Below are 24,700 nucleotides of genomic sequence, written 5' to 3' on the forward strand. Positions count from 1 at the left end.
GCACTTCCTAATGCATCCAGTGACTCTTCCACCCGGGGTAGTGGGTAGGCATCCTTGTGCGTTACCTCATTCAGTTTCCTGTAGTCACAGCAAAATCGCACCCCACCATCTTTTTTTATTACAATCACGGCGGGTGATGCCCACGGACTGTGGCTTTCTTTAAGGACACCTTGAGTCACTAGGTCCAGAATGTGTTTTTTTACCTCCTGGAACACTCGTGGTGAGATCCGCCGGTGTCTCTGTTTTATCGGGACAGCATCTCCAGTGGCTATTTGGTGTGTCACTGTGGTGGTGTAACCAAAGTCCCGCTCATCCCTGGAAAAGACCTCTTGATGTCTCTCCAGTAGCGCCCGCAAACGGCCAACCTGTGTAGGGGTTAGCTGTTGGAGGTCCACTTGGACTGGAATGGGTAGCTCTCCATCAGGTGCCGCTTGCGATGTGATAACCTGTTTGCCTTTTTTTACTTCTGTCACCCGCAGCTCATCCCCATTTTCTTCCAAGGCCACCCCCACTGGGGGTACCACTCCTTCAGGACGGTGTACCTCTGCCACCCTGGTTCGGGGGCACAACTTTATGGCCTTGTTACTTGAGTTTAACAGCCTGACTGGCACTTTTCCTTTGCTGGCATTAGCAAGTACATTTGCAACCAGGAGCCCATTAGGGAGACTGGCCCCAGGTGTTGGCTCAACAAGCACTCTGTATCCGTCAAAGTCGCTTGGCACCCGGCAGCGCCCATCAATAATCTTCTCACTCCAGGGAGGTATAACCACCTTCTGTCTCCCTGCCACCTTAACATAGCCAATTTGTCCCGTTGGACCCGGGAAACGTCCATGTCTCTCCACTTGGGCTAGTACTCGCTTCAGTGTAGCGTCCTTCCTAGGCTGCCCGTGACGGTTCATCTCCTGGGTTCCTTCTCCTACCAACAGTAATTCTTTCAGCTCTCTTATAATATTCATCCCGAGAATTCCCGGTACTCTGTTCTCCATTAAAGTCTTTCCTGAAGCTGTGTCCTTTAGGATAAAGATGCATTTCCCAGGGATTGTTCGACCCATGTACCCTACATCAGCTTCAAGACACCCCACCACAGGGATGGCAAGTCCATTAGCTGCCGTTAGCTGTACAAATCGGGTATTATGCATGGTCAGATCTCTCTCTTTTAAGCAGTTTCGGAAATATGATTCAGAAATAGTGGTGACTTCTGAGCCAGTGTCTATCAAACAGCGGGTTCTCACCCCTGCTATGGTTATATCCACTGTCAAGCAGTCCCCGAAAGCTCGGCCACAGAAGTCACTGAATATACTAACATCATCAGGGTCCTTTTCCTCGCTGCTGGCACACTGCCCTTTTCCTAGGGACAGCCGTAGAAACCCTTCAGTCCCCACTTGGCCTTCTGATGGTTGGCTGCTTGCTCCCGGTGCCTCTTGAATTTCAGGCGCCTGGGACTCCAGTCTCCTTCTCAGTGTACAATCTCGGCTAGTATGTCCTGGCCTTTCGCAAGTATAACAAATGTATCTTCCCAGCTCGTCCTTCAGTGGGGCTCTTCGGGATCCCGGTGCCCTTGGATACTTTGGCATACTAATGGGATTTTTTTCTTTCATCAACTCGGTCATCACTTTCAGCATCTCCCCCTGTTGGACCGCCAGTTTTTGGACAGCTTCACTTAAGCTTTCCAGTGTTAGCTCTGTTTGGGGCAGGGCCTTTTTCCCAGCAGCTGCATTCACTAGGCCCCCACTTCGTGTATGGGGGTTAGGCTTGGCCGCCTCTGCCACAGGAACTTCCTCTTCTTCTGACCACATAATGGCAGCCTGCATGAGTTCATGGAACTTCTTACTGGGCTCTTCTTTAAACCTCCTTTTCATTTCACGTCGGAGGGAGTCGTCTCGGAGCCCCAGCACCAACTGCTCTTTCAGAACCGTATCTGGGTCTGGAACTCGCTGAGGGTCTCGCCGCTCCACTTTGCTCATTCTCTCCTGGAGGTCATATGCGTATGCCCGGACAGTTTCACCAGGCTCCTGCTTTTTCTCAAAAAACTCCTTTAGTCGGGTCCCAATAGGTACCTTGTCTCCATACACTTTTAGGAGGAGTTCAAATACCTTTTCCACATCTTTCTTGTCTGCCACTGCCATGAACTTTACTGTGGCCTTGGCCTGGCCCTTGAGGTGCTCCTCTATGAAGTCCACATGATCTTCTTCAGGTACTCTTAGCACACGCAGAGCCGCCTTCACAGACTTGACCCACTCCTCTACTGTAATGTCTCCTGGTCTAGTCGGGAAGCCACCAAACTCCGTGACCTTCCGCTCCCGTGGGACATAAATAGTAGGGGGTTTCTTAGCTTCTGCTGTCTGTTGGTCTATTACTGCCTTGGCCAGCGATAAGGCTTCTCTCTGTTCAGTTCTAGCTTGCTGTAATGCCTCCGCTTGGTCTGATAATCTGCGCTGAAGTTCAGCAAACTGGGTTCGTAGTTCTTCAATTCCAGCCATGGTAGGGTGCTCAACCAGGCCCGGACCGTGCTACTAGAACTTAACCAGAAAACCAATGGGATGGACCCTGTGGATAGGATCCTGTTCGTGACGCCAATTATGTAAGCGGGGGAATGGTCCCGCTATTGTGGGGAACTTTCCTGGCTTCTGCACTACCCCGGTGAAGTGGGCTAACGAAAGGATCCGAGTCCTCGCTCCCACTTCCTTTACCCAGAGGCCTCCCTGCCCTTGAGGACTCCCCTTCCACTCTCCTGTCTGGCAGAGTCCTCGTAAACCCCGACAAGGCTGGGCCCAGGATTCCTGGGGGGCTTGACCCCCAACCCTGCTGTGGTCACCTAGGACAGGGGCTAGGGTGTCCCCACTCCGGGGTACTCTCTTTGCACTGGGCACCTCCCTGACCCACTGATCATTTTATACAATTTAAAGCAAATACAAGTTATTTAATTAACAATTACTTTTTAAAAAAGAATAAAGGAAAAATGGAAAAGGTTAAAGGAAACACATCACCCTGCTCTGAGGCAGGGAATATCACAAGCAGTGTCTCTGGAACGTCAGGGCAGTTCACAGTCTGTTCCTTGTAGGTCCCGGGCCTCCTTCTCAGGCCCTGGCTGTGCTGCAGGGACGCTGTGGGTTGGACACTTGCTCTGGCGGTGGCCACACGCTCTCAGGCTCTAGGTGGCAGGACCCTTCTTCCCAGCGTCGCCCCCGCCCTGTCAGGGTTACGATCCCCCTCCAAGTCTGGCCTGCAAGGCCTCTTGGCTGAGGCGTCTCCCTGCGCTGGGCCCACTGCCAGGGTCCCCCTCACTCTCTCCAGCTGCTCACCGCACCCAGCTCCGGACTGCTCCAGCCCCAGCTCCAGCTCCACTCTGCCTCAGCACGGCTGCTGCTGCTGCTCTGCCTCCAGCTCCCTGGGCTGCTTCTCTGGCCCCTCTGGCTCTGGTTGCTGCAGCTCTCCTCCCAGGGCAGGTATGCTCTGCAGGCTGCTTCTGTAACTCTGCTTTGGGGCTGCAGCTCTGCTCCCAGCAACTTAGCTCAGGCCCCTGCTCTCTCCTGGCTGTGCTCTGGCTTTGGGGCTGCAGCTCTGCTCCCAGCAACTTAGCTCAGGCCCCTGCTCTCTCCTGGCTGTGCTCTGGCTTTGAGGCTGCAGCTCTGCTCCCAGCTCAGGATCTGCTCTCCCTGGGCTTTGTCTCTGGCTCTGTGGCTGCACCTCTGGCCCCTCTGGATCTGGCACGGTTCTGCTCTCCAGCTCAGCTTGGGCCCCTGCTTTCTCCTTAGCTCGGCCCCACTCAGTCTGACCCAGGCAATTCCAGCTCACACGGAGGACGGGACCTCCCTGGCCTCCTGACCCTCTGATTAGCCTGGCCGCCCTGTCCATCAGGCTGATCTGGAGCATTGGCCTCTCCCCATTGTTCCTGGGGACTGTCAGTCTCAGGCTCCTGATTTGCCATCGACCCTTCCCCTTTTAGTACTGGGAGCAAGCCAATCAAAACACCCCCACTGAATGTTAGTAAGGGGGCAACAGTCCCCTTACATTCCCCCTTGCTAAAATACTGCCACATCCACCATATTCACACCGGTACATCCGGGCCCCATAGTAACAACATATACCCACATCATTTTATATTAACAACCCATTAACAATTATTAAAAGAACACCTAACATATTTAACATTCCACATCTACTTCTTAATACCATACATAACAATATTCATTAAAACACTACATAGAACCAATAACATAATTATCTCTAAATCTAACAGGAAGTACACCCTTATTAGCCCTCTGCGACCTTCTTAAGACTGGTGGTTCGTTACCCATATTTTCTATTTCCCTATCCTCAGGTAATACTGGGTCAGTTTGAAGGATCTGGCCATTCTCGTTAGGGTTTGGGTTTGCCCCACTTTGTCCCCCTCTGTATTCGGTTTGTGGGACTAGAACCATGTCCCAATTGGTTTCAGCCTCCTCGGGGTGTACTGATCTACGCCTCCTATGGTCCCTATCTGGACTAAGAGTGCAATGTTTCAACTGGTCCCTATGTACTACTCTCTCAGGACCCCCTCGTTCAGGCCGGATGGTGTAAACTGGTAGCTCGGGATTGTTGTGAGCGACTACAATGTGGGGATTTGACTCCCATTTGTCCTGTATTTTATTACGCCCCCGGTGTCTATGGTTACGAACTAGTACACGGTCACCAGGCCTGATGAGAGCCCCACTGGACTTGCGATCATAAGTCCTTTTCCTACTTCGGGCTGTGTCTTTAGTTGTATTGAAAGCAACGTCACAGGCTATCTTCAGCCTGTCATGGTGACCTTTGACCCAGTCATCCAAATTGGTCACCTCATCCTCCTCAGGGCCCTCTCTGTCCAGAATATCCAATGGCAACCTGGGATCCCTCCCAAACATGAGATAAAAAGGAGCGTAACCTGTCGACGAATGGACATGGCTGTTATAGGCCAACACCAGCTCAGGGAGATGTTCCTGCCAGGCTCGCTTCTTTTCTGGCGGGAGCGTTCTTAGCATGTCATGCATTGTCCGGTTAAATCTCTCGCACTGAGCGTTTCCTTGCGGGTGATAGGGTGTTGTTCGGCTTTTGGCTATGCCATACAGTTTACACAATTCAGATATCACCTCTGATTCAAAATTCCTCCCCTGATCCGAGTGTAACCGTGCCGGACAACCATAGTACACAAACCAGTGTTTTATGAGGGCTTCAGCTGTTGTCCGCGCTGTCTGGTTTCTAGTTGGAACTGCAACAGTGAATCGGGTGAACATGTCCGTGAGAACCAGTATGTTCTCATACCCCTCTGAAGATCTCTCTAGCCGTGTGTAATCCATCGCTAGGACCTCCATTGGGGCAGTCACATTAGTACAGGTCAAAGGGGCTCGGTTGGGAGGAAACACATCCTTGGCTAAGGCACACCGTTTGCACTGACGGATCCACACTTGCACGTCGCTACCCATCGTGGGCCAGTAATAGTTTCTCCTCATTACCTCCAGAGTGCTCCTGTCTCCAAAATGCCCCCCATGATCATGCCTGGCTTCATAAACTTGACGGCGGAGTGACACAGGCACCACTAACTGCCACACTTCTTCACCATCTCGGGGATGATATGTTACCCGGAACAGCACTCCACGATGTAATCTAAGTCGTTCCCACTGTCTGGCTAGCTTCTTAGACTGGGGGTATCTGGCCCCAAATCTCCGGTCTGGCCTCGTTCGGCTCATGACTGCCACTAAGACAGGTCCAACATCACCTTCTCGTTGCAGAGTTTGAATCTCCTCCCATGAGTACCCCGAGATTATTGCGCTCTCCCCTTTTACCAGGTTTTGTACTGCATCCTTTACCGTCACTTCGTCTTCGGGCTTTGGATTCTCTAGCCACAAACACGTACGCACGACATCTGCAGGAATGACTAGGAAGTCTTTCTCCAGATCCTCGCCCTCTTCTGATTCCTCCTCCAGAGGCAATCTAGACAGGGTGTCAGCATTGATGTTCTGCCTTCCAGGTTTATACTGTACTTCAAAAGTGAACTCAGCGAGTTGGGCCACCCAGCGGTGTTCAATTGCACCTAAATTAGCCGTTGCGAGGTATCGGAGTGGATTGTGGTCTGAGATCACCGTGAATTTAGAGTACACTAAATAATCCTTAAATTTTTCAGTGATAGCCCACTTCAAGGCCAACAGTTCTAGTTTAAAAGCACTGTAGTTTTTGTCATTTCTTTCTGACCTCCTCAGCCCTCGGCTCGCATATGCGATCACACGCTCGGCCCCCTCTTGCTTCTGGCTGAGCACCGCACCTAGGCCGTGCAGGCTCCCGTCCGTTGTCACTATAAATGGCAGGCTAAAGTCAGGATATGCAAGCACAGGTGGTGACATCAGCCGATGTCTTAGTTTGTCAAAAGCTGTCTGACAGGCATCATCCCACACAAAACATTGGTCCCTTCCCTTCCTTTGGGCAGGTTGGCCCACTAGTCCATATAGCGGTGCAGCAATGTGCGCGAACTTTGGAACAAATCGTCTGTAATAGCTCATGAAACCTAGAGCCTGCCGCACTTGCTTGGCATTCTTGGGGACCGGCCAATTTTCCAGCGCCCTGGTCTTCTCTTCATCTACCTGGATTCCATCCTTTGAAATCACATGGCCCAAGAATTTGACTTTTTCACGTAGGAGGTAGCACTTACTCGGCTTCAGCTTCAATCCATGTTCCTTCAATCGTGTGAAAACCAAGTCCAATTTTTCCATATGACTCTCAAAATCCTTGGAAAACACAATAACATCGTCCAGGTATATCAGCAAAATGTCTAAGATATAGTCTCCTAACACCCCCTCCATTAGTCTCTGGAACGTAGCAGGTGCATTACACAAGCCGAATGGCATACGTGTCCATTCAAACAGCCCAAACGGAGTCGTCACTGCTGTCTTTTCCCGGTCTCGTTCTTCCACTGCAACCTGGAAATAACCAGAAGTTAAATCGAGGGTTGAAAACACTCTTGCACTTCCTAATGCATCCAGTGACTCTTCCACCCGGGGTAGTGGGTAGGCATCCTTGTGCGTTACCTCATTCAGTTTCCTGTAGTCACAGCAAAATCGCACCCCACCATCTTTTTTTATTACAATCACGGCGGGTGATGCCCACGGACTGTGGCTTTCTTTAAGGACACCTTGAGTCACTAGGTCCAGAATGTGTTTTTTTACCTCCTGGAACACTCGTGGTGAGATCCGCCGGTGTCTCTGTTTTATCGGGACAGCATCTCCAGTGGCTATTTGGTGTGTCACTGTGGTGGTGTAACCAAAGTCCCGCTCATCCCTGGAAAAGACCTCTTGATGTCTCTCCAGTAGCGCCCGCAAACGGCCAACCTGTGTAGGGGTTAGCTGTTGGAGGTCCACTTGGACTGGAATGGGTAGCTCTCCATCAGGTGCCGCTTGCGATGTGATAACCTGTTTGCCTTTTTTTACTTCTGTCACCCGCAGCTCATCCCCATTTTCTTCCAAGGCCACCCCCACTGGGGGTACCACTCCTTCAGGACGGTGTACCTCTGCCACCCTGGTTCGGGGGCACAACTTTATGGCCTTGTTACTTGAGTTTAACAGCCTGACTGGCACTTTTCCTTTGCTGGCATTAGCAAGTACATTTGCAACCAGGAGCCCATTAGGGAGACTGGCCCCAGGTGTTGGCTCAACAAGCACTCTGTATCCGTCAAAGTCGCTTGGCACCCGGCAGCGCCCATCAATAATCTTCTCACTCCAGGGAGGTATAACCACCTTCTGTCTCCCTGCCACCTTAACATAGCCAATTTGTCCCGTTGGACCCGGGAAACGTCCATGTCTCTCCACTTGGGCTAGTACTCGCTTCAGTGTAGCGTCCTTCCTAGGCTGCCCGTGACGGTTCATCTCCTGGGTTCCTTCTCCTACCAACAGTAATTCTTTCAGCTCTCTTATAATATTCATCCCGAGAATTCCCGGTACTCTGTTCTCCATTAAAGTCTTTCCTGAAGCTGTGTCCTTTAGGATAAAGATGCATTTCCCAGGGATTGTTCGACCCATGTACCCTACATCAGCTTCAAGACACCCCACCACAGGGATGGCAAGTCCATTAGCTGCCGTTAGCTGTACAAATCGGGTATTATGCATGGTCAGATCTCTCTCTTTTAAGCAGTTTCGGAAATATGATTCAGAAATAGTGGTGACTTCTGAGCCAGTGTCTATCAAACAGCGGGTTCTCACCCCTGCTATGGTTATATCCACTGTCAAGCAGTCCCCGAAAGCTCGGCCACAGAAGTCACTGAATATACTAACATCATCAGGGTCCTTTTCCTCGCTGCTGGCACACTGCCCTTTTCCTAGGGACAGCCGTAGAAACCCTTCAGTCCCCACTTGGCCTTCTGATGGTTGGCTGCTTGCTCCCGGTGCCTCTTGAATTTCAGGCGCCTGGGACTCCAGTCTCCTTCTCAGTGTACAATCTCGGCTAGTATGTCCTGGCCTTTCGCAAGTATAACAAATGTATCTTCCCAGCTCGTCCTTCAGTGGGGCTCTTCGGGATCCCGGTGCCCTTGGATACTTTGGCATACTAATGGGATTTTTTTCTTTCATCAACTCGGTCATCACTTTCAGCATCTCCCCCTGTTGGACCGCCAGTTTTTGGACAGCTTCACTTAAGCTTTCCAATGTTAGCTCTGTTTGGGGCAGGGCCTTTTTCCCAGCAGCTGCATTCACTAGGCCCCCACTTCGTGTATGGGGGTTAGGCTTGGCCGCCTCTGCCACAGGAACTTCCTCTTCTTCTGACCACATAATGGCAGCCTGCATGAGTTCATGGAACTTCTTACTGGGCTCTTCTTTAAACCTCCTTTTCATTTCACGTCGGAGGGAGTCGTCTCGGAGCCCCAGCACCAACTGCTCTTTCAGAACCGTATCTGGGTCTGGAACTTGCTGAGGGTCTCGCCGCTCCACTTTGCTCATTCTCTCCTGGAGGTCATATGCGTATGCCCGGACAGTTTCACCAGGCTCCTGCTTTTTCTCAAAAAACTCCTTTAGTCGGGTCCCAATAGGTACCTTGTCTCCATACACTTTTAGGAGGAGTTCAAATACCTTTTCCACATCTTTCTTGTCTGCCACTGCCATGAACTTTACTGTGGCCTTGGCCTGGCCCTTGAGGTGCTCCTCTATGAAGTCCACATGATCTTCTTCAGGTACTCTTAGCACACGCAGAGCCGCCTTCACAGACTTGACCCACTCCTCTACTGTAATGTCTCCTGGTCTAGTCGGGAAGCCACCAAACTCCGTGACCTTCCGCTCCCGTGGGACATAAATAGTAGGGGGTTTCTTAGCTTCTGCTGTCTGTTGGTCTATTACTGCCTTGGCCAGCGATAAGGCTTCTCTCTGTTCAGTTCTAGCTTGCTGTAATGCCTCCGCTTGGTCTGATAATCTGCGCTGAAGTTCAGCAAACTGGGTTCGTAGTTCTTCAATTCCAGCCATGGTAGGGTGCTCAACCAGGCCCGGACCGTGCTACTAGAACTTAACCAGAAAACCAATGGGATGGACCCTGTGGATAGGATCCTGTTCGTGACGCCAATTATGTAAGCGGGGGAATGGTCCCGCTATTGTGGGGAACTTTCCTGGCTTCTGCACTACCCCGGTGAAGTGGGCTAACGAAAGGATCCGAGTCCTCGCTCCCACTTCCTTTACCCAGAGGCCTCCCTGCCCTTGAGGACTCCCCTTCCACTCTCCTGTCTGGCAGAGTCCTCGTAAACCCCGACAAGGCTGGGCCCAGGATTCCTGGGGGGCTTGACCCCCAACCCTGCTGTGGTCACCTAGGACAGGGGCTAGGGTGTCCCCACTCCGGGGTACTCTCTTTGCACTGGGCACCTCCCTGACCCACTGATCATTTTATACAATTTAAAGCAAATACAAGTTATTTAATTAACAATTACTTTTTAAAAAAGAATAAAGGAAAAATGGAAAAGGTTAAAGGAAACACATCACCCTGCTCTGAGGCAGGGAATATCACAAGCAGTGTCTCTGGAACGTCAGGGCAGTTCACAGTCTGTTCCTTGTAGGTCCCGGGCCTCCTTCTCAGGCCCTGGCTGTGCTGCAGGGACGCTGTGGGTTGGACACTTGCTCTGGCGGTGGCCACACGCTCTCAGGCTCTAGGTGGCAGGACCCTTCTTCCCAGCGTCGCCCCCGCCCTGTCAGGGTTACGATCCCCCTCCAAGTCTGGCCTGCAAGGCCTCTTGGCTGAGGCGTCTCCCTGCGCTGGGCCCACTGCCAGGGTCCCCCTCACTCTCTCCAGCTGCTCACCGCACCCAGCTCCGGACTGCTCCAGCCCCAGCTCCAGCTCCACTCTGCCTCAGCACGGCTGCTGCTGCTGCTCTGCCTCCAGCTCCCTGGGCTGCTTCTCTGGCCCCTCTGGCTCTGGTTGCTGCAGCTCTCCTCCCAGGGCAGGTCTGCTCTGCAGGCTGCTTCTGTAACTCTGCTTTGGGGCTGCAGCTCTGCTCCCAGCAACTTAGCTCAGGCCCCTGCTCTCTCCTGGCTGTGCTCTGGCTTTGGGGCTGCAGCTCTGCTCCCAGCAACTTAGCTCAGGCCCCTGCTCTCTCCTGGCTGTGCTCTGGCTTTGAGGCTGCAGCTCTGCTCCCAGCTCAGGATCTGCTCTCCCTGGGCTTTGTCTCTGGCTCTGTGGCTGCACCTCTGGCCCCTCTGGATCTGGCACGGTTCTGCTCTCCAGCTCAGCTTGGGCCCCTGCTTTCTCCTTAGCTCGGCCCCACTCAGTCTGACCCAGGCAATTCCAGCTCACACGGAGGACGGGACCTCCCTGGCCTCCTGACCCTCTGATTAGCCTGGCCGCCCTGTCCATCAGGCTGATCTGGAGCATTGGCCTCTCCCCATTGTTCCTGGGGACTGTCAGTCTCAGGCTCCTGATTTGCCATCGACCCTTCCCCTTTTAGTACTGGGAGCAAGCCAATCAAAACACCCCCACTGAATGTTAGTAAGGGGGCAACAGTCCCCTTACATTCCCCCTTGCTAAAATACTGCCACATCCACCATATTCACACCGGTACATCCGGGCCCCATAGTAACAACATATACCCACATCATTTTATATTAACAACCCATTAACAATTATTAAAAGAACACCTAACATATTTAACATTCCACATCTACTTCTTAATACCATACATAACAATATTCATTAAAACACTACATAGAACCAATAACATAATTATCTCTAAATCTAACAGGAAGTACACCCTTATTAGCCCTCTGCGACCTTCTTAAGACTGGTGGTTCGTTACCCATATTTTCTATTTCCCTATCCTCAGGTAATACTGGGTCAGTTTGAAGGATCTGGCCATTCTCGTTAGGGTTTGGGTTTGCCCCACTTTGTCCCCCTCTGTATTCGGTTTGTGGGACTAGAACCATGTCCCAATTGGTTTCAGCCTCCTCGGGGTGTACTGATCTACGCCTCCTATGGTCCCTATCTGGACTAAGAGTGCAATGTTTCAACTGGTCCCTATGTACTACTCTCTCAGGACCCCCTCGTTCAGGCCGGATGGTGTAAACTGGTAGCTCGGGATTGTTGTGAGCGACTACAATGTGGGGATTTGACTCCCATTTGTCCTGTATTTTATTACGCCCCCGGTGTCTATGGTTACGAACTAGTACACGGTCACCAGGCCTGATGAGAGCCCCACTGGACTTGCGATCATAAGTCCTTTTCCTACTTCGGGCTGTGTCTTTAGTTGTATTGAAAGCAACGTCACAGGCTATCTTCAGCCTGTCATGGTGACCTTTGACCCAGTCATCCAAATTGGTCACCTCATCCTCCTCAGGGCCCTCTCTGTCCAGAATATCCAATGGCAACCTGGGATCCCTCCCAAACATGAGATAAAAAGGAGCGTAACCTGTCGACGAATGGACATGGCTGTTATAGGCCAACACCAGCTCAGGGAGATGTTCCTGCCAGGCTCCTTACATATGCAGTCCCCTTACATATGCACAGCCCCCTGTGTGTTCACCAGAGACCTTACATTAACTAACCAGTCTATATGCAGTGCCCTTGCTCACCAGAGACCCTACAAGATCTCACCAGTCTGTGCGCAGCCCCTGTGCTCCCCAGACACCCTACAGTATCTCACCAGTCTGTGCACGGCCCCCGTGCTCACCAGAGACACTACCATAACTCATCAGTCTGTCGGCAGCCCCTGTGCTCCCCAGAGACCCTACAATAACTCACCAATCTGTGCATGGTTCCCACGCTCATCAGAGACCGTACAATAACTCACCCGTCCGTGTACAGCCCCTGTGCTCACCAGATACCCCACAAGAAGAAGGCTGCTGTAAGGCCAAGTGATGCCAGGGCTGTCCGTACAGGGCTAGGGCTCCCACTCACCTGGGGTCACTCTATGCCAGGGGAAGGAGCAGTTCCTGGGTGTCTGTGGAGCTGCAAGGTCCCTGTCTGTCTCTCCTTCAGGGGCTGCTCCAGCCTCTTATCCCCCAGCGAATGAACCATTAACAGAGTCTGCCAGTCCTGGAGCCCAGAGGCGGTGACATCCCTGCAGCCGCATGGCACAGTTGATTGGGATTTTGCTCTGGGCAGAGGTCGAGGGGCCTCCAGAGAAATGCAAGTGCACCCAGAATGGACCAGGGCCAGGGGCAGAGTGAGAGCAGGGGCTGCCTTCCCCCCTTCCCCACCGATGCCCCTCAATCCCGACCTGCAGCCCCCTGCTATGCCGGCCTGGTCTTGGTCACTGTGTGTCCGTGCCGTACCCAGCACAATGGGGTGCCAATGACCCTGAGTGTGAGCGCCCCACAGCAGGAAATGCATTTCCTATAACATACCAGGATTCATCTTGGGCCTTCTCAGCACATTTGAAAGCCCCAGCGTCCTGGAAACAGTACCATGGTGAATAGAGCCACTTTGGGTCAGATCAGCCAGGTGGGGCAAAAAAACCAAGAATACCAGGGGATTGGTCCCTGTGACAAAGTGGGAATTTGTTGTAGTATTTTATGACCCCCGTATGTGCCTCAGTTTCCCCTCTGTGTTGCAGTGTTACCCTGGGGGGAGAAAAGGGAGCAAGTTTGCTCTCAGGGCAGGCTACGAGGCATAGGTGGGTGTCACCTCCCTGCCTGGGTGGAGGAGGGAGTCATTAAGGAACTAGTTGAAATTGACCCACATCAACAAAGGGGCCAGAGAGACAAAGCAAGTCCCCATGTTTTATGGACTTCAGGGAAGCTGAGCAAAGACCCCATCACGAGAACAAAGGACTGAAGTGGGAAGGTAGGGGAGTGTGACAGAATGTACCCTTGTGTCCACAGCGTACCCACTGTTGTAATAATCTTTGTACAACCTTGCAAGGTATTATTTGTAAATGTATAATTTGCCGATCAGTATTACCCTGATAAAATATGTGTGTGGCAACATTGTACGTGAAGTGATAAGATTCCCCTTTATGGTGTTAACACGTGCTCTAACCTGAGGTTGGCAAACAAGCCTGTCTCAACAAAGGAATGGGTGCTCTACTTAATTTGCATTTAAGCAACAAGCAGAGTCATCAAGCAGGAAGGGAAACAAAAGAAACTCCAACAGGGGAGAAAAAAGCAGCAGGAAGCATCCTTCCCTACAGATTCCCTCTCCTGAATCTCAGCTGCAAATCTTTTCCAAGTGTTTCCACCCTCTGTGGAGAAAGAAGTGGTTCAGAACTGTTCAGAAAAGCTGGACGAGCACAAGTCCATGGGGCCGCATGCACTGCAGCTGAGATTGCTAAAGGAGTTGGGAGATGTGATTGCTGGATATGAGTCAACAGTGTGCCCTTGTTGCCAAGAAGGCTAACGGCATTTTGGGCTGTAGAAGTAGGAGCATGGCCAGCATATTGAGGGATGTGATCGTTGCTGTAGGAAGCACGTGAGGCAGATTTGGTAAACATAGTGTGAAGGGGCTATTCAAGTAATTGGGAGTACTTAACTAAAAATGGACTTTGAGAGACGCCAATCCTCATCTGACCTTTCCTGGGAATGTTCAAACTAACATGTAAACAATGGTGTCGGCCTGCATAAAGCTGAATCATTCATAGACAGGTGACTTGCCCAGGTGGCTAGAGACCCCATTCTGTGGCTGTGATGTGGCACAAGAGAAAGACTATATAAGGCCCTGGAAGCCCCTCCATTTTGTCTTCAGCTGGCTCAAGAGGTAGCCTCTCCACCCCAAAGAGATGCCTGAAAGAAACTGGGAAAAAATGACAGTAACTATGGGGCTGGGAGTGATTGTTGGACCCAGATTAGGAAGGAGTCTAGTCTGTCAAAGAAGCTTATTGGAACATCTCTGAGGGTGAGATTTACCTGCATTTAGTTTCCTACTGCATTAGGCTTGGATCTCTGTGCTTTGTTTTATTTTGCTAGGTAACTTACTTCGTTCTGTCTGTTATTGCTTGGAACCACTTAAATCCTACTTTCTGTATTTAATTAAATCACTTTTTACTTATTAAGTAATCCAGAGCAAGTAATTAATTCCTGGGGAGCAAACAGCTGTGCATATCTTTCTATCAGTGTTATAGAGGGCAGACAATTTATGAGTTTACCCTGTATAAGCTTTATACAGAGTAAAACGGATTCATTTGGAGTTTGGATCCAATGGGGAACTGGGTGTCTGGGTGCTAGAGACAGGAACACTTCTTAAGCTCTTTTCAGTTAAGTCTGCAGCTTTGGGGCACGTGGTTCAGACCCTGGGTTTGTGTTGGAGCAGACTGGCATGTCTGGCTCAACAAGACAGGATTCTGGAGTCCCAAGCTGGCAGGGAAAACGGGCTCAGAGGTAGTCTCAGCACATCAGGTGGCAGTCCCAAGGGCGTCTCTGTGACTGAACCCGTCACAGTTCATCTAGGATTGCCAACCCTCCAGGAATTAAAGATTAATCTTTTATGTCATGTGATGAAACTTCCAGGAATACATCCAACCACAACTGGCAAACCTAGGCACAGCTCTGAAAGATTGCTGGAGTTTCTAGTCCAAGTTTAATATTAAATTCTTGTTTCAGTGTTGTTTGCGCTCCCAATCTCCATTTTGAATTCCAGGTGGTGCCAGCAACCTGCCATTACTGGCTACATGCGGCTGCCTGCAGCTTGCAATACATTCTGCTTTGGGTAATAAATTGGAAATCCCTCCCATTCCTAGATTAATAACAGATGTGCCGCCAGAAACTGACCAGGCTCAGGGGCGACCTCTGCCTCTTGTGTTTCTGATGCTGGTTCCGCGGTGGGCAGCCCCTGGGGGGGGGGCATCAGAAAACCCCTCCGAGTAGAGACCCAGGATGTGCTGCAGCTGCTCCGGCAGCAAAGCTGCCTTGGAGACCACAGTGAGCCCGAGAATCACTTTGGCCGCCTCATCCAGCGCTTGCTGTCTCCCCACTGGCCCTGTGCTTGGTTCAGGGGTGAGAAGGTCGCTGTCCAGGCTGGCGCGGCTGTTGTGAAGCGCTGGGGGTGCAGCACAGCCAGTAGTGTAGCTAGTGGGGTGCGGGGGAAGCAGCCGCTTCCCCTCAGCACATTTCCCAAAAGCGGCGCCTGCTGGGCCGGCGCTGGGGGCAGCACGGCCGGAGGAGCCATGGGGCGGGGGGGGCGGCAGGCGCGGCCGGAGGAGCGAGGGGGCCGGCTCCTCGGCCATCGCGCCCCACACGGCCCCAACATCGCCGCAGGCGCAGCCACCTCCTGCGGCAGCTCAGGGCTCGGCAGCCAAGCGCTCCCCGCCCCGAGCCGGAGCCGGAGCCGGGATCCGCCCGCGGCGTGGGGCCGGGATCGGCCAGGGACAGGCGGCGGCGCAGGAAGGCCGGGCCGGCGCTGGGGGCAGCACGGCCGGAGGAGCCATGGGGCGGGGGGCGGCAGGCGCGGCCGGAGGAGCGAGGGGGCCGGCTCGGCCATCGCGCCCCACGCGGCCCCAACATCGCCGCAGGTGCAGCCACCTCTTGCGGCAGCTCAGGGCTCGGCAGCCAAGCGCTCCCCGCTCCGAGCCGGAGCCGGGATCCCCCCGCGGCGTGGGGCCGGGATCGGCCGGGGACAGGCGGCGGTGCAGGACAGCCGGGCCGGCGCTGGGGGCAGCACGGCTGGAGGAGCCATGGGGCGGGGGGCGGCAGGCGCGGCCGGAGGAGCGAGGGGGCCGGCTCGGCCATCGCGCCCCACGCGGCCCCAACATCGCCGCAGGTGCAGCCACCTCTTGCGGCGGCTCAGGGCTCGGCAGCCAAGCGCTCCCCGCCCCAAGCCGGAGCCGGAGCCGGAGCCGGGATCCGCCCGCAGCGCGGGGCCGGGATCGGCCGGGGACAGGCGGCAGCACAGGACAGAATGTGAGCGGCGGGGGTCTGGTGCCTTGCACTAGGGGACCCTTCCGGGCAAGGGGCTCCCCGGGGCCGGGGCCGGGCCCGCAAGGCAGGGGCGCAGCCCGCAGTGTCTGGACGGGGGGCTCTGGCGCGGCGCAGGAGCCTGGAGCCCAGGGCGGGGGGGACAGGACCCCGCAGGTGGGGCCGGGGGCGCAGCTCGGCGGGGGACACCTGCAGAGCGGGCTGGGCAGGAGAGACTCTCCCGGGCCCGCGGGGGGATGGGGGTATCCACACCCCCGGGAAGCCCGCAGGAGTCCTGAGCCGAGCCCCGGGGTTAATCTGGGGGGGGGAAATGGGAGGAGCCAAGGGGGGGCATGGCCAGAGGTGGAGCTAAGGGGGGGGGTTGCCTTTTTTATGTTTGCTCCCCCTATACTTAGACCCTGGCTACTCCACTGAGCACAGCACCCAGCACCTGATCAAACTCCTCGTAAAAAGGGGCAAGCTCCGAGCGGGGTGGTTCCCATCCCTGGCTTTCTGGCATCTGCTCCCTGTGATGATCACCGGTCTCCACTTGGCCCAGACAGTAAACAAAGTGCTGCCTCCAGGGATGTTCAGGATTTTCAATATTGATTGAGTTAGCTCTGAGACTCACCTCGCCTCAAGTGACATGTCTCCCTTCAACAGTTGTTCAACCCAGTATTCTACATAGCTTGTAAACTGTTTCCCGTACAAACATCTTGCAATAACCATAATGGTCAGCGAGCTTGAAATCTAGTTCTTAGCTCTTGGCAGACCATTGTGACACACTGTACCCCAATGTTCACCACTTTTACAAGACTATGATAAATTTTGTACAAAGTATGCGTTGTGAGGTATCATAGGAAAACTCATAATTTGCTGATAATTATTGTCACGGTAAAATATGTGTGGCAACATTGTAGGTAAAGTTATAAGATTCTGCTGTATGATGTTTGTGATGTTATCTGATTAAAATATGACCATATAGATCATTGTTGCAACCACTGTTACATATTTGCAACAAATCTTGTACAAAATGTGGCATGTAAGATGTCTATGAAAAGGTTATGATTTGCTGAATATGATTATGCTATCTGTATGCATGTATCATTTTGTATTTGAAGTTATGAGTATTGGCTCTATACCTGGATTTCAACTGTTTCCTCCTGGGGTAACACCCACAAGGTATTTAGCCTGCACATCCTGGAGGGACTATTCAAATTAAGGTTTCAGAGTAGCAGCTGTGTTAGTCTGTATCCGCAAAAAGAACAGGAGTCCTTGTGGCACCTTAGAGACTAACAAATTTATTTGAGCATAAGCTTTCGTGGGCTACAGTCCACGTCATCAGATACATAGAATGGAACATATAGTAAGAAAATATATATACATACAGAGAACATGAAAAAGTGGAAGTAGCCATACCAACTGTAAGAGGCTAATTAATTAAGATGAGCTATTATCAGCAGGAGAAAAAAAAACTTTTGTAATGATTATCAAGATGGCCCATTTTAGACAGTTGACAAGACGGTGTGAGGATACTTAACATGGGGAAATAGATTCAGTATGTGTAATGACCCATATTAAGTGGCTCATCAAGAAATGACCCATATTAAGTGGCTCATCAAGAAACACTTAACTGACAATGGACCATGGGAGACCATGTACACTGAATGGACTGTCCTGCAAAGGTGCTGTCTGGGGTATAGGTAATGATTTCCTGCTGTGACTAAGCAAAATTATGCCTGGACACGTGACTTGCCCATGTGATTCCAAACCCCATCTTTTACCTGTAATTTTCTACTAGCTGTGCTGAGGGCTTTGTTTGAAACAATGGGTTTCCCTCCACATGGCAGAAGCTATAAAAGGCCCTGGAAACACCTCCATTTTGCCTCTTTCCAGCTCAAACCTCTGGACTAAGGACTTGTACTAATGGAACATTCTAACCAAGGGACTGAGGTCCTTCCAATGATTTGGAAGTAACCAGAGACTTATCAAGCCAGCAGTTTATTCCATCACTGCTACAAGCCTGAACCAAGAACTTTGCAGTTATTGTACTTATTTGATTCCTTGAACCAATTTTAACTCTCACCTTTTTCTTTCTTTCTTTCTTTCTTTCTTTCTTTGAATATACCTTTAGATTTCAGATACTAAAGGACTGGCAACACTGTGATTTTTGAGTAAGATCTGAGTTGTATATTGACCTGGGCATGGTCCTTTGGATCAGAAGAACCTGTTATTAGATTAAATTGGCTTTAAAGAACCACTCATCTATAAGTCTAGTGTTTTTGGTGGCGATACAAGGACTGGAATGCTTAAGGAAACTGCTGTTCTGACTGCTTGTTAGCCAGTGTGGTGAAATAGCAATTTACTTTTGTTGCTGGTTTGGTATATCTCATGAGAGAATAGCCACCAGCTTTGGGGCATATCAGCTCTATTTTTCAGCAGTTGGTCCTGAATTTGGTATTCTCAGTTGTGACCCACGAAGGCTCAGTTACCATGTTGCTAAGGCATATTTCAAATCTGGGGAAGCAGCCCAAATCAGTTCCTCAGAGCAAACAGGGAAATTGACATGTCAGTCAGGTGTCAACAAAATCAACTGGACTATATCACTTAGTTAAGCAGCCATTCTTTGACAGGAAGAAGGATGTGAGCGAGAAATTTACATCTTGGCAAACAGACTCGCTGTTGCCTGAACCCCAGCTAGAGGTGATTCTCAAAGAGGAGCTAAAGGTGTAAAAATGAGGAACAGATGCCCCAAATCACCTCTCTCTCTCTCCTCATCTCTACTCACGGCATCAATAAGGTTTGAAAGACAAAGGAAGCATCACTGAACTGGGGGAGTCGTCCTGGCTGAAAGAATCCAGCCAGACAGTCATGAATACACGGCGAGAGAAATCCATTTGCTTTAAGTTCACTTAGCTAGTTTGCATTGTATCTTTTATTTCTTTGTAACCGATTCTGACTTTTATGCCTCATTACTTGTAATCACTTAAAATCTCTCTCTCTCTCTCTCTCTGTGTAGTTAATAAACTTGTTTTGTTGTTTTATCTAAGCCAGTGTGTTTGGATTGAAGTGTTTGGGACCCTCCACTTGAGATAACAAGATTTGTGCATGTCATTTTCTAGTAATGAAATGATGGACTTTCTATGAGCTTGTATTGTCCAGAAGGAGAGAGCTGGGCAATACAAAACGCATATTTCTGGAGACAAGTCTAGGACTGGGAATTTGCTAGTGTCACTCTGCAATATAATTCAGGAGTGGCTGGCTAGAAGCACTCATATATTCAGCTGGGAGTAATTTTGCATGCGAGAAGCCGTGTGTGAACAGGCCAGGAGTGGCTGCTCTCACAATGAAGCAATGTAAAAGGCTCCCCAAATTGGAGAGCTGAGGGGACACAGCTGTCCATCGGTCCAGATTGTACCCTGAGGAATGTACCAATCACACACGACCCCATCAGTGTAATAGTGAGAAAATGGTTGTTGGACATGTAACGTACCTGCCTGGGCGTGTTTGGGCACATCTGTGTCCTGTCGCCGCCTGACATTGACGCCCTAGGCCTAGCCACTGGCTATTCCAAATGCATCTGCTCTGGGCCCTCTTGCCTGGATAGCGCGTCTGCCCCCATGACATGTTGAGTCTGCATCTCATGCCTTTGGAGGGCTGTACTCCAGCGTACCAACCAAGAGTTGGTGCCTTTGGTTCTGTGTAGCCACGCTAAAGGGGGGCAGTCAGTCAGTACCCAGCGCCTCTGGTTGAACAGGTAGGATCTTAGCTGTCGGACAACCCACAGTTGCCGAGCATTCATGTTCTATAACGACGTCATTCCATTCACTTGGAGTCCATTTTCTGCTCAGAAAGGGTTGGGATGCTGCTCAGTGCCCTCCCCTGCTGGCATCATCAGCGCTCCCAAGCCTGTGTTGGATGTGTCAGTGCACAATTCACTGGCCAGAGTCCGGCTTCGCCTTTCCTGACAGAATTTGTTTTACATCTTCAATGCCCCATCCTGCACTTTGACACCTTTACACTTAGACCTGCACCTTTGAGGCTCTTCAGCACCATTCCCAGGTGATCCTTATGCTCTGGCAAGGAATTGCTGAAGACTGCAATATCCTCAATGTAGACATGAGCAAAGTCCTGTCACCCAGCCACTTGATTCGCAAGCCTTTGAAAGGTGGATCCTGCACTCATTAACCCAAATGGTAACACTTTAAGCTCAGAAAGTCCCAAATTGGTTAGGAAGGCAGATTTTTTTCTGTTTATCACTATCCTAAGGCGATGTGCCCGTATCTCTTTGCTAAATCCTGGCTGTTCGGGTCTCTGTCGGAGCCCCACCTCGTCCTGCACTGTGATTCAAGGTCTCTTGATTGAGATAACCCACCACATCTGTAGCCACCCTCTGGCAAGGGTATTCTTTGTTACGTACCTACAGGGTCTGGTCTATGCTCCAGCCTGTAACCAGTCCCCTGGGAGCAACCCCTTTGGCATATGTGCTGAGCCACAGGGACCCACACAGTTCCACAGGGGCAGGCCTGTGGCTTCCGCAACTCTGAAACTGGGCCTTCAGCACCAGCGACCCTGTCTCCCTGCAGCAAATCCAGTCAAAGCCAGACTCCTGCAGGAGACTTGTACTGGGCCCCTTCAGTACATGATGCTCCCAGTGAGGTTCTGCAGCGACAGCGGGCAGCCTGTGCAAAACAAGGCTGAGTCACCTGGCTGCAGGAGGTGAGCATCCTTACGTCAGTGCAGAGAGACAGGGGCTCGGCCAGCATTCAGTCCCCCCGGTGTGAGGGGTCTACCCAGCCGAGCTGCTGTCTCCAACTGTCAGTCCCAGAGCAGAGCTGCTGTGTCTCTGTGAGACACGGTCTTATCACCCCTCTTGTCTCCTCTCCTAGCAAAGCGTGCTGGGTTCACACGGTCAGCCTGCTGGTGCTTCCGCTTCGTCTTGATTGGTCAGTCCTTGGGATTCCCATTGTCCTCTCGGCTCCTCCATTGATGTGGGTCAGTTTCCGCCAGTCTGGTAACGCCCATGCGCACCTCCCCAGACCGGTCCGTGACACACACAGCTCATGTCTCCTGCTCTGCCCCAGGAGCAGCATTTGAACCCTTCTGCAGCCACTGGGGAGCGGCACCAAAGTGGTAAGTACCGAGTCATGCACACAGTTCATTAAACTATTACAGTTTCCACTTGTCAGCCCCCGATACATGACCAAGGAGTGGGAGACCCGGGGCCATGGGTGCTGCAGCATTTGGCTGCTCAGGGAACTAGGATGTGGCTTTGCTTATTAGGGGCTGGGCTTGTACCACCCCTCCCAACCTTGGGCCATAGAGGAGCTGTCACCAGGCAGGGACCGGCACCATGCAGGAGCTGTCACCAGGCAGCTTATTTGATAAGGGACGGGCACCATGCAGGATTCTGCTGCCTCTCTGAACTGTACAAACAAGGTTGTTAGAGGGCTTCTTTTTTTACTCACTTACTTCCCTGGTTCTTCTCGCATGAACAGAGAGCAATAATACCCGAAGTTTGAAGGTGCAAACAATTCAATGTTTATTGGGGTGAACTTTTAGCTAGAAATGATTTTAATTTTTTTCTCAGTGTCCCCCTTCCCAGCTCTGACGCCACAGAGCCTTGCCTGTGGCCCTGTTCCCATTCCCTATTCCCATTCCCTCCCTTAGCAAAATATTATTCCAATTCCCCCCCATTCTCTGTTTCTATCCCCCCCTTACTTCCTGATTGACTGCAGAATATAAAAACTTGAGTTCTGCTTAGCCATACCGTAACCAATTATTTTAATGAAATTTAACTGACCAATTTTAACATATTGTAACATGATTATTTAACCAATGTGACAAAGTTCCTCCTCTATCTTGGTGGGTCCTGCGCTTATTGGCAGATTTTCTTGCCTCAGAGATTCGCCATGTGGGTTGGGGAACAGCCCAGAGACCTTCCCCTCCGGAAGAACCCACAGTCCAGGTCAATTGGGAGGTTTCGGGGGGAACCCGGGCCCACCCTCTACTCCGGGTTCCAGCCCAGGGCCCTGTGGACAGCAGCTGTCTAAAGTGCCTCCTGTAACAGCTGCATGACAGCTACAACTCCCTGGGCTACTTCCCCATGGCCTCCTCCAAACACCTTCCTTAGTCTTACCACAGGACCTTCCTTCTGGTGTCTGATAACGCTTGTGCTCCTCAGTCCTCCAGCAGCACACCCTCTCACTCTCAGCTCCTTGCGCCTCTTGCTCCCAGCTCCTCACACTCGCACCACAAACTGAAGTGAGCTCCTTTTAAAACCCAGGTGCCCTGATTAGCCTGCCTTAATTGATTCTAGAAGCTTCTTCTTAATTGGCTCCAGGTGTCCTAATTAGCCTGCCTGCCTTAACTGGTTCTAGCAGGTTCCTGATTACTCTAGTGCAGCCCCTTCTCTGGTCACTCAGGGAACAGAAAACTACTCATCCAGTGACCAGTATATTTGCCCTCTACCAGACTCCTGTACCCCACTGGTCTGGGTCTGTCACACCAGTTATATCCCACCACCTTAATTGGTTTACACCCAACAAAATTAATTATACAGAAGACAGAAACAATCACAGAACCAAACAGCGATTACACAGACAAATAATAGGGAAGTGATAGAACAACACAGAAATGAGGATTTCACACCCCAGCTATTGATGAGTTCTTGTCAGACAGGATGCTATCAAACTAAGTGTTTTTTAAATCTTCTAGGCTCTTCCCTTTCTCTGGAGGTGAAAAATTGGATCACCTTTTTAACAGCCCAAAACTACCTTATTTCAGTGTGACTGGTGAGGACGTGACCGTTTGCTTCCCAGCTTATGGCTGCCTTTGCTGTTTAGCCAAAGGCCTTAGCCTAAGAACAGGGCCTCAGACTGTCATGGTGAGAGAAGGCCCAGACACAGGCAGACTGTGATTTTGATTCTTGTTTTGTTCCTCTATAACTAGCTAAGTGATAAGAATACACCTACATTCTTAAAGTCTAGGCCTTTGCTTACAGGCCTGAATATCTATATCCTAATACTCCACCCCTTTTTTTTTCTTTTTCTTTTGGGATCCTTCTGCCCAGGTATCCCTGGAAAAGCATAGGACATATGGCAACACATTTTTTGTTAGGGCCAGGCATTAAGGTGGAAGGTGTTGATATTTTATTTGTTTTACTGCCTCTTTGTGTAGTATAGTGCCCTGCACCTTCTCTCCTACGGGCGTACCACATCTGTTTTAATTAGTGTTTCAGACTTCCCATTATAGCGGGCCCGAGAAGGTTGGATTCCGATTGCTTGTCCCGGCCGGGGAGCCTGTCCTAGCAGCGGCCGCAACCCGCGTGGGGACAGTTTGGGTTTCAGGCCCTGGCGGAGCCCAGCGTGCAGACTCGGTGCAGGGAATCGGGGCAGAGGCAGACCCCTGTGTCTGGGGATGGAGGGGCCAGGCTGTGGCAGGGTGCAGGGTCTCCTTGTTCAATGCGTTTCCCTCTCTCTCTAGGTCTCCACCATGAGCGAGATGAAGAGCTACTCACAGGCTGTCACTGGAGTGCGTGTGTAACCCCTACTCTCCTCTCAGGTCTGGGGGGGGGGTAGCCCCACAGAACTGCTCTGGGATGGGAGTGGCCAGTTTGAGGGAACCATGGGGTGTGAGGCTGGTGTGCCTACGTGAGTCTAAATCACTAGCTGGTGCTGCATGGTGGGTGAGCTCTCCACCCTCTCGTGCACCTTGGCCTGGCCCCGCCCCGCCCCTGGTGCTCTGCCCAGCTGGCCCCCTCCCCTTGGGCATGTTGTGCCCACTGCCCTACCCGTCCAGCCCATATCTGTCCTGAGCCTGGTCTCTCTGGTGACCTGGGAAGGGAAGGACAAAGACCTCCTTGCCCAGGAGAAAGTCAGTGAGTGCCAGTGAGATCCCTCTCTGGGCAGGGCCCCGCTGAGACACCCTCCCTCTCCATTCCTTGTGCTCCTGTGGCTGGGGGCTCCGTGCGGGGCTGCGGAGCCAGCGCCCCGCCCTACTAACTGTGGCCCATCTCTCGTGCCTGCAGTTCTTTGCCAGTATGCTGACGTACCCCTTTGTGTTCGTCTCCGACTGTGGGTGAGTGCCCCGCACGCCGTCCCGAGCCAGCTGCAGCCTGCCCCTGCAACGCAAGGGCATCTGCCCCACCTCTGAGGAGCAGGGGACGCAGCGGCTCCTGTTCAGGAAGCAGGGAGATGCAGCATCTCCCCCCCACATCCTATAGGGTTTGCTCTGGAATGACGATGTTCCGGCCTCTAAGGGGCTAGGTAGAAACCCTTCAGAGGGGGAGCGGAGCTGCTGTCATTGGCTGCTGATGTGGAATGTGAACAGCTGGCACCGGCAGGCGAGAGCGCTCTGCCCTGCCCAGACATGGCACCGGGTGGGCGGCCGGGGACGCTGAAGGCTGG

General features: G+C 51.8%; 1 protein-coding gene across 1 annotated transcript in view; it reads right to left on the bottom strand.

The window, feature by feature from the left end:
- Positions 1-19,937, bottom strand: part of LOC135877922 (glycine N-acyltransferase-like protein 3) — a 30,204-nt gene extending 10,267 nt beyond the window's left edge. Inside the window, exon 1 of the mRNA XM_065403446.1 lies at positions 19,786-19,937. Coding sequence (XP_065259518.1) covers positions 19,786-19,937 — 152 coding nt within the window. The remainder of the gene's footprint in view (positions 1-19,785) is intronic.
- Positions 19,938-24,700: the final 4,763 nt, after the last annotated feature.

Source organism: Emys orbicularis, chromosome 4 (assembly GCF_028017835.1).
Source record: "Emys orbicularis isolate rEmyOrb1 chromosome 4, rEmyOrb1.hap1, whole genome shotgun sequence".
Classification (NCBI taxonomy): domain Eukaryota; kingdom Metazoa; phylum Chordata; order Testudines; family Emydidae; genus Emys; species Emys orbicularis.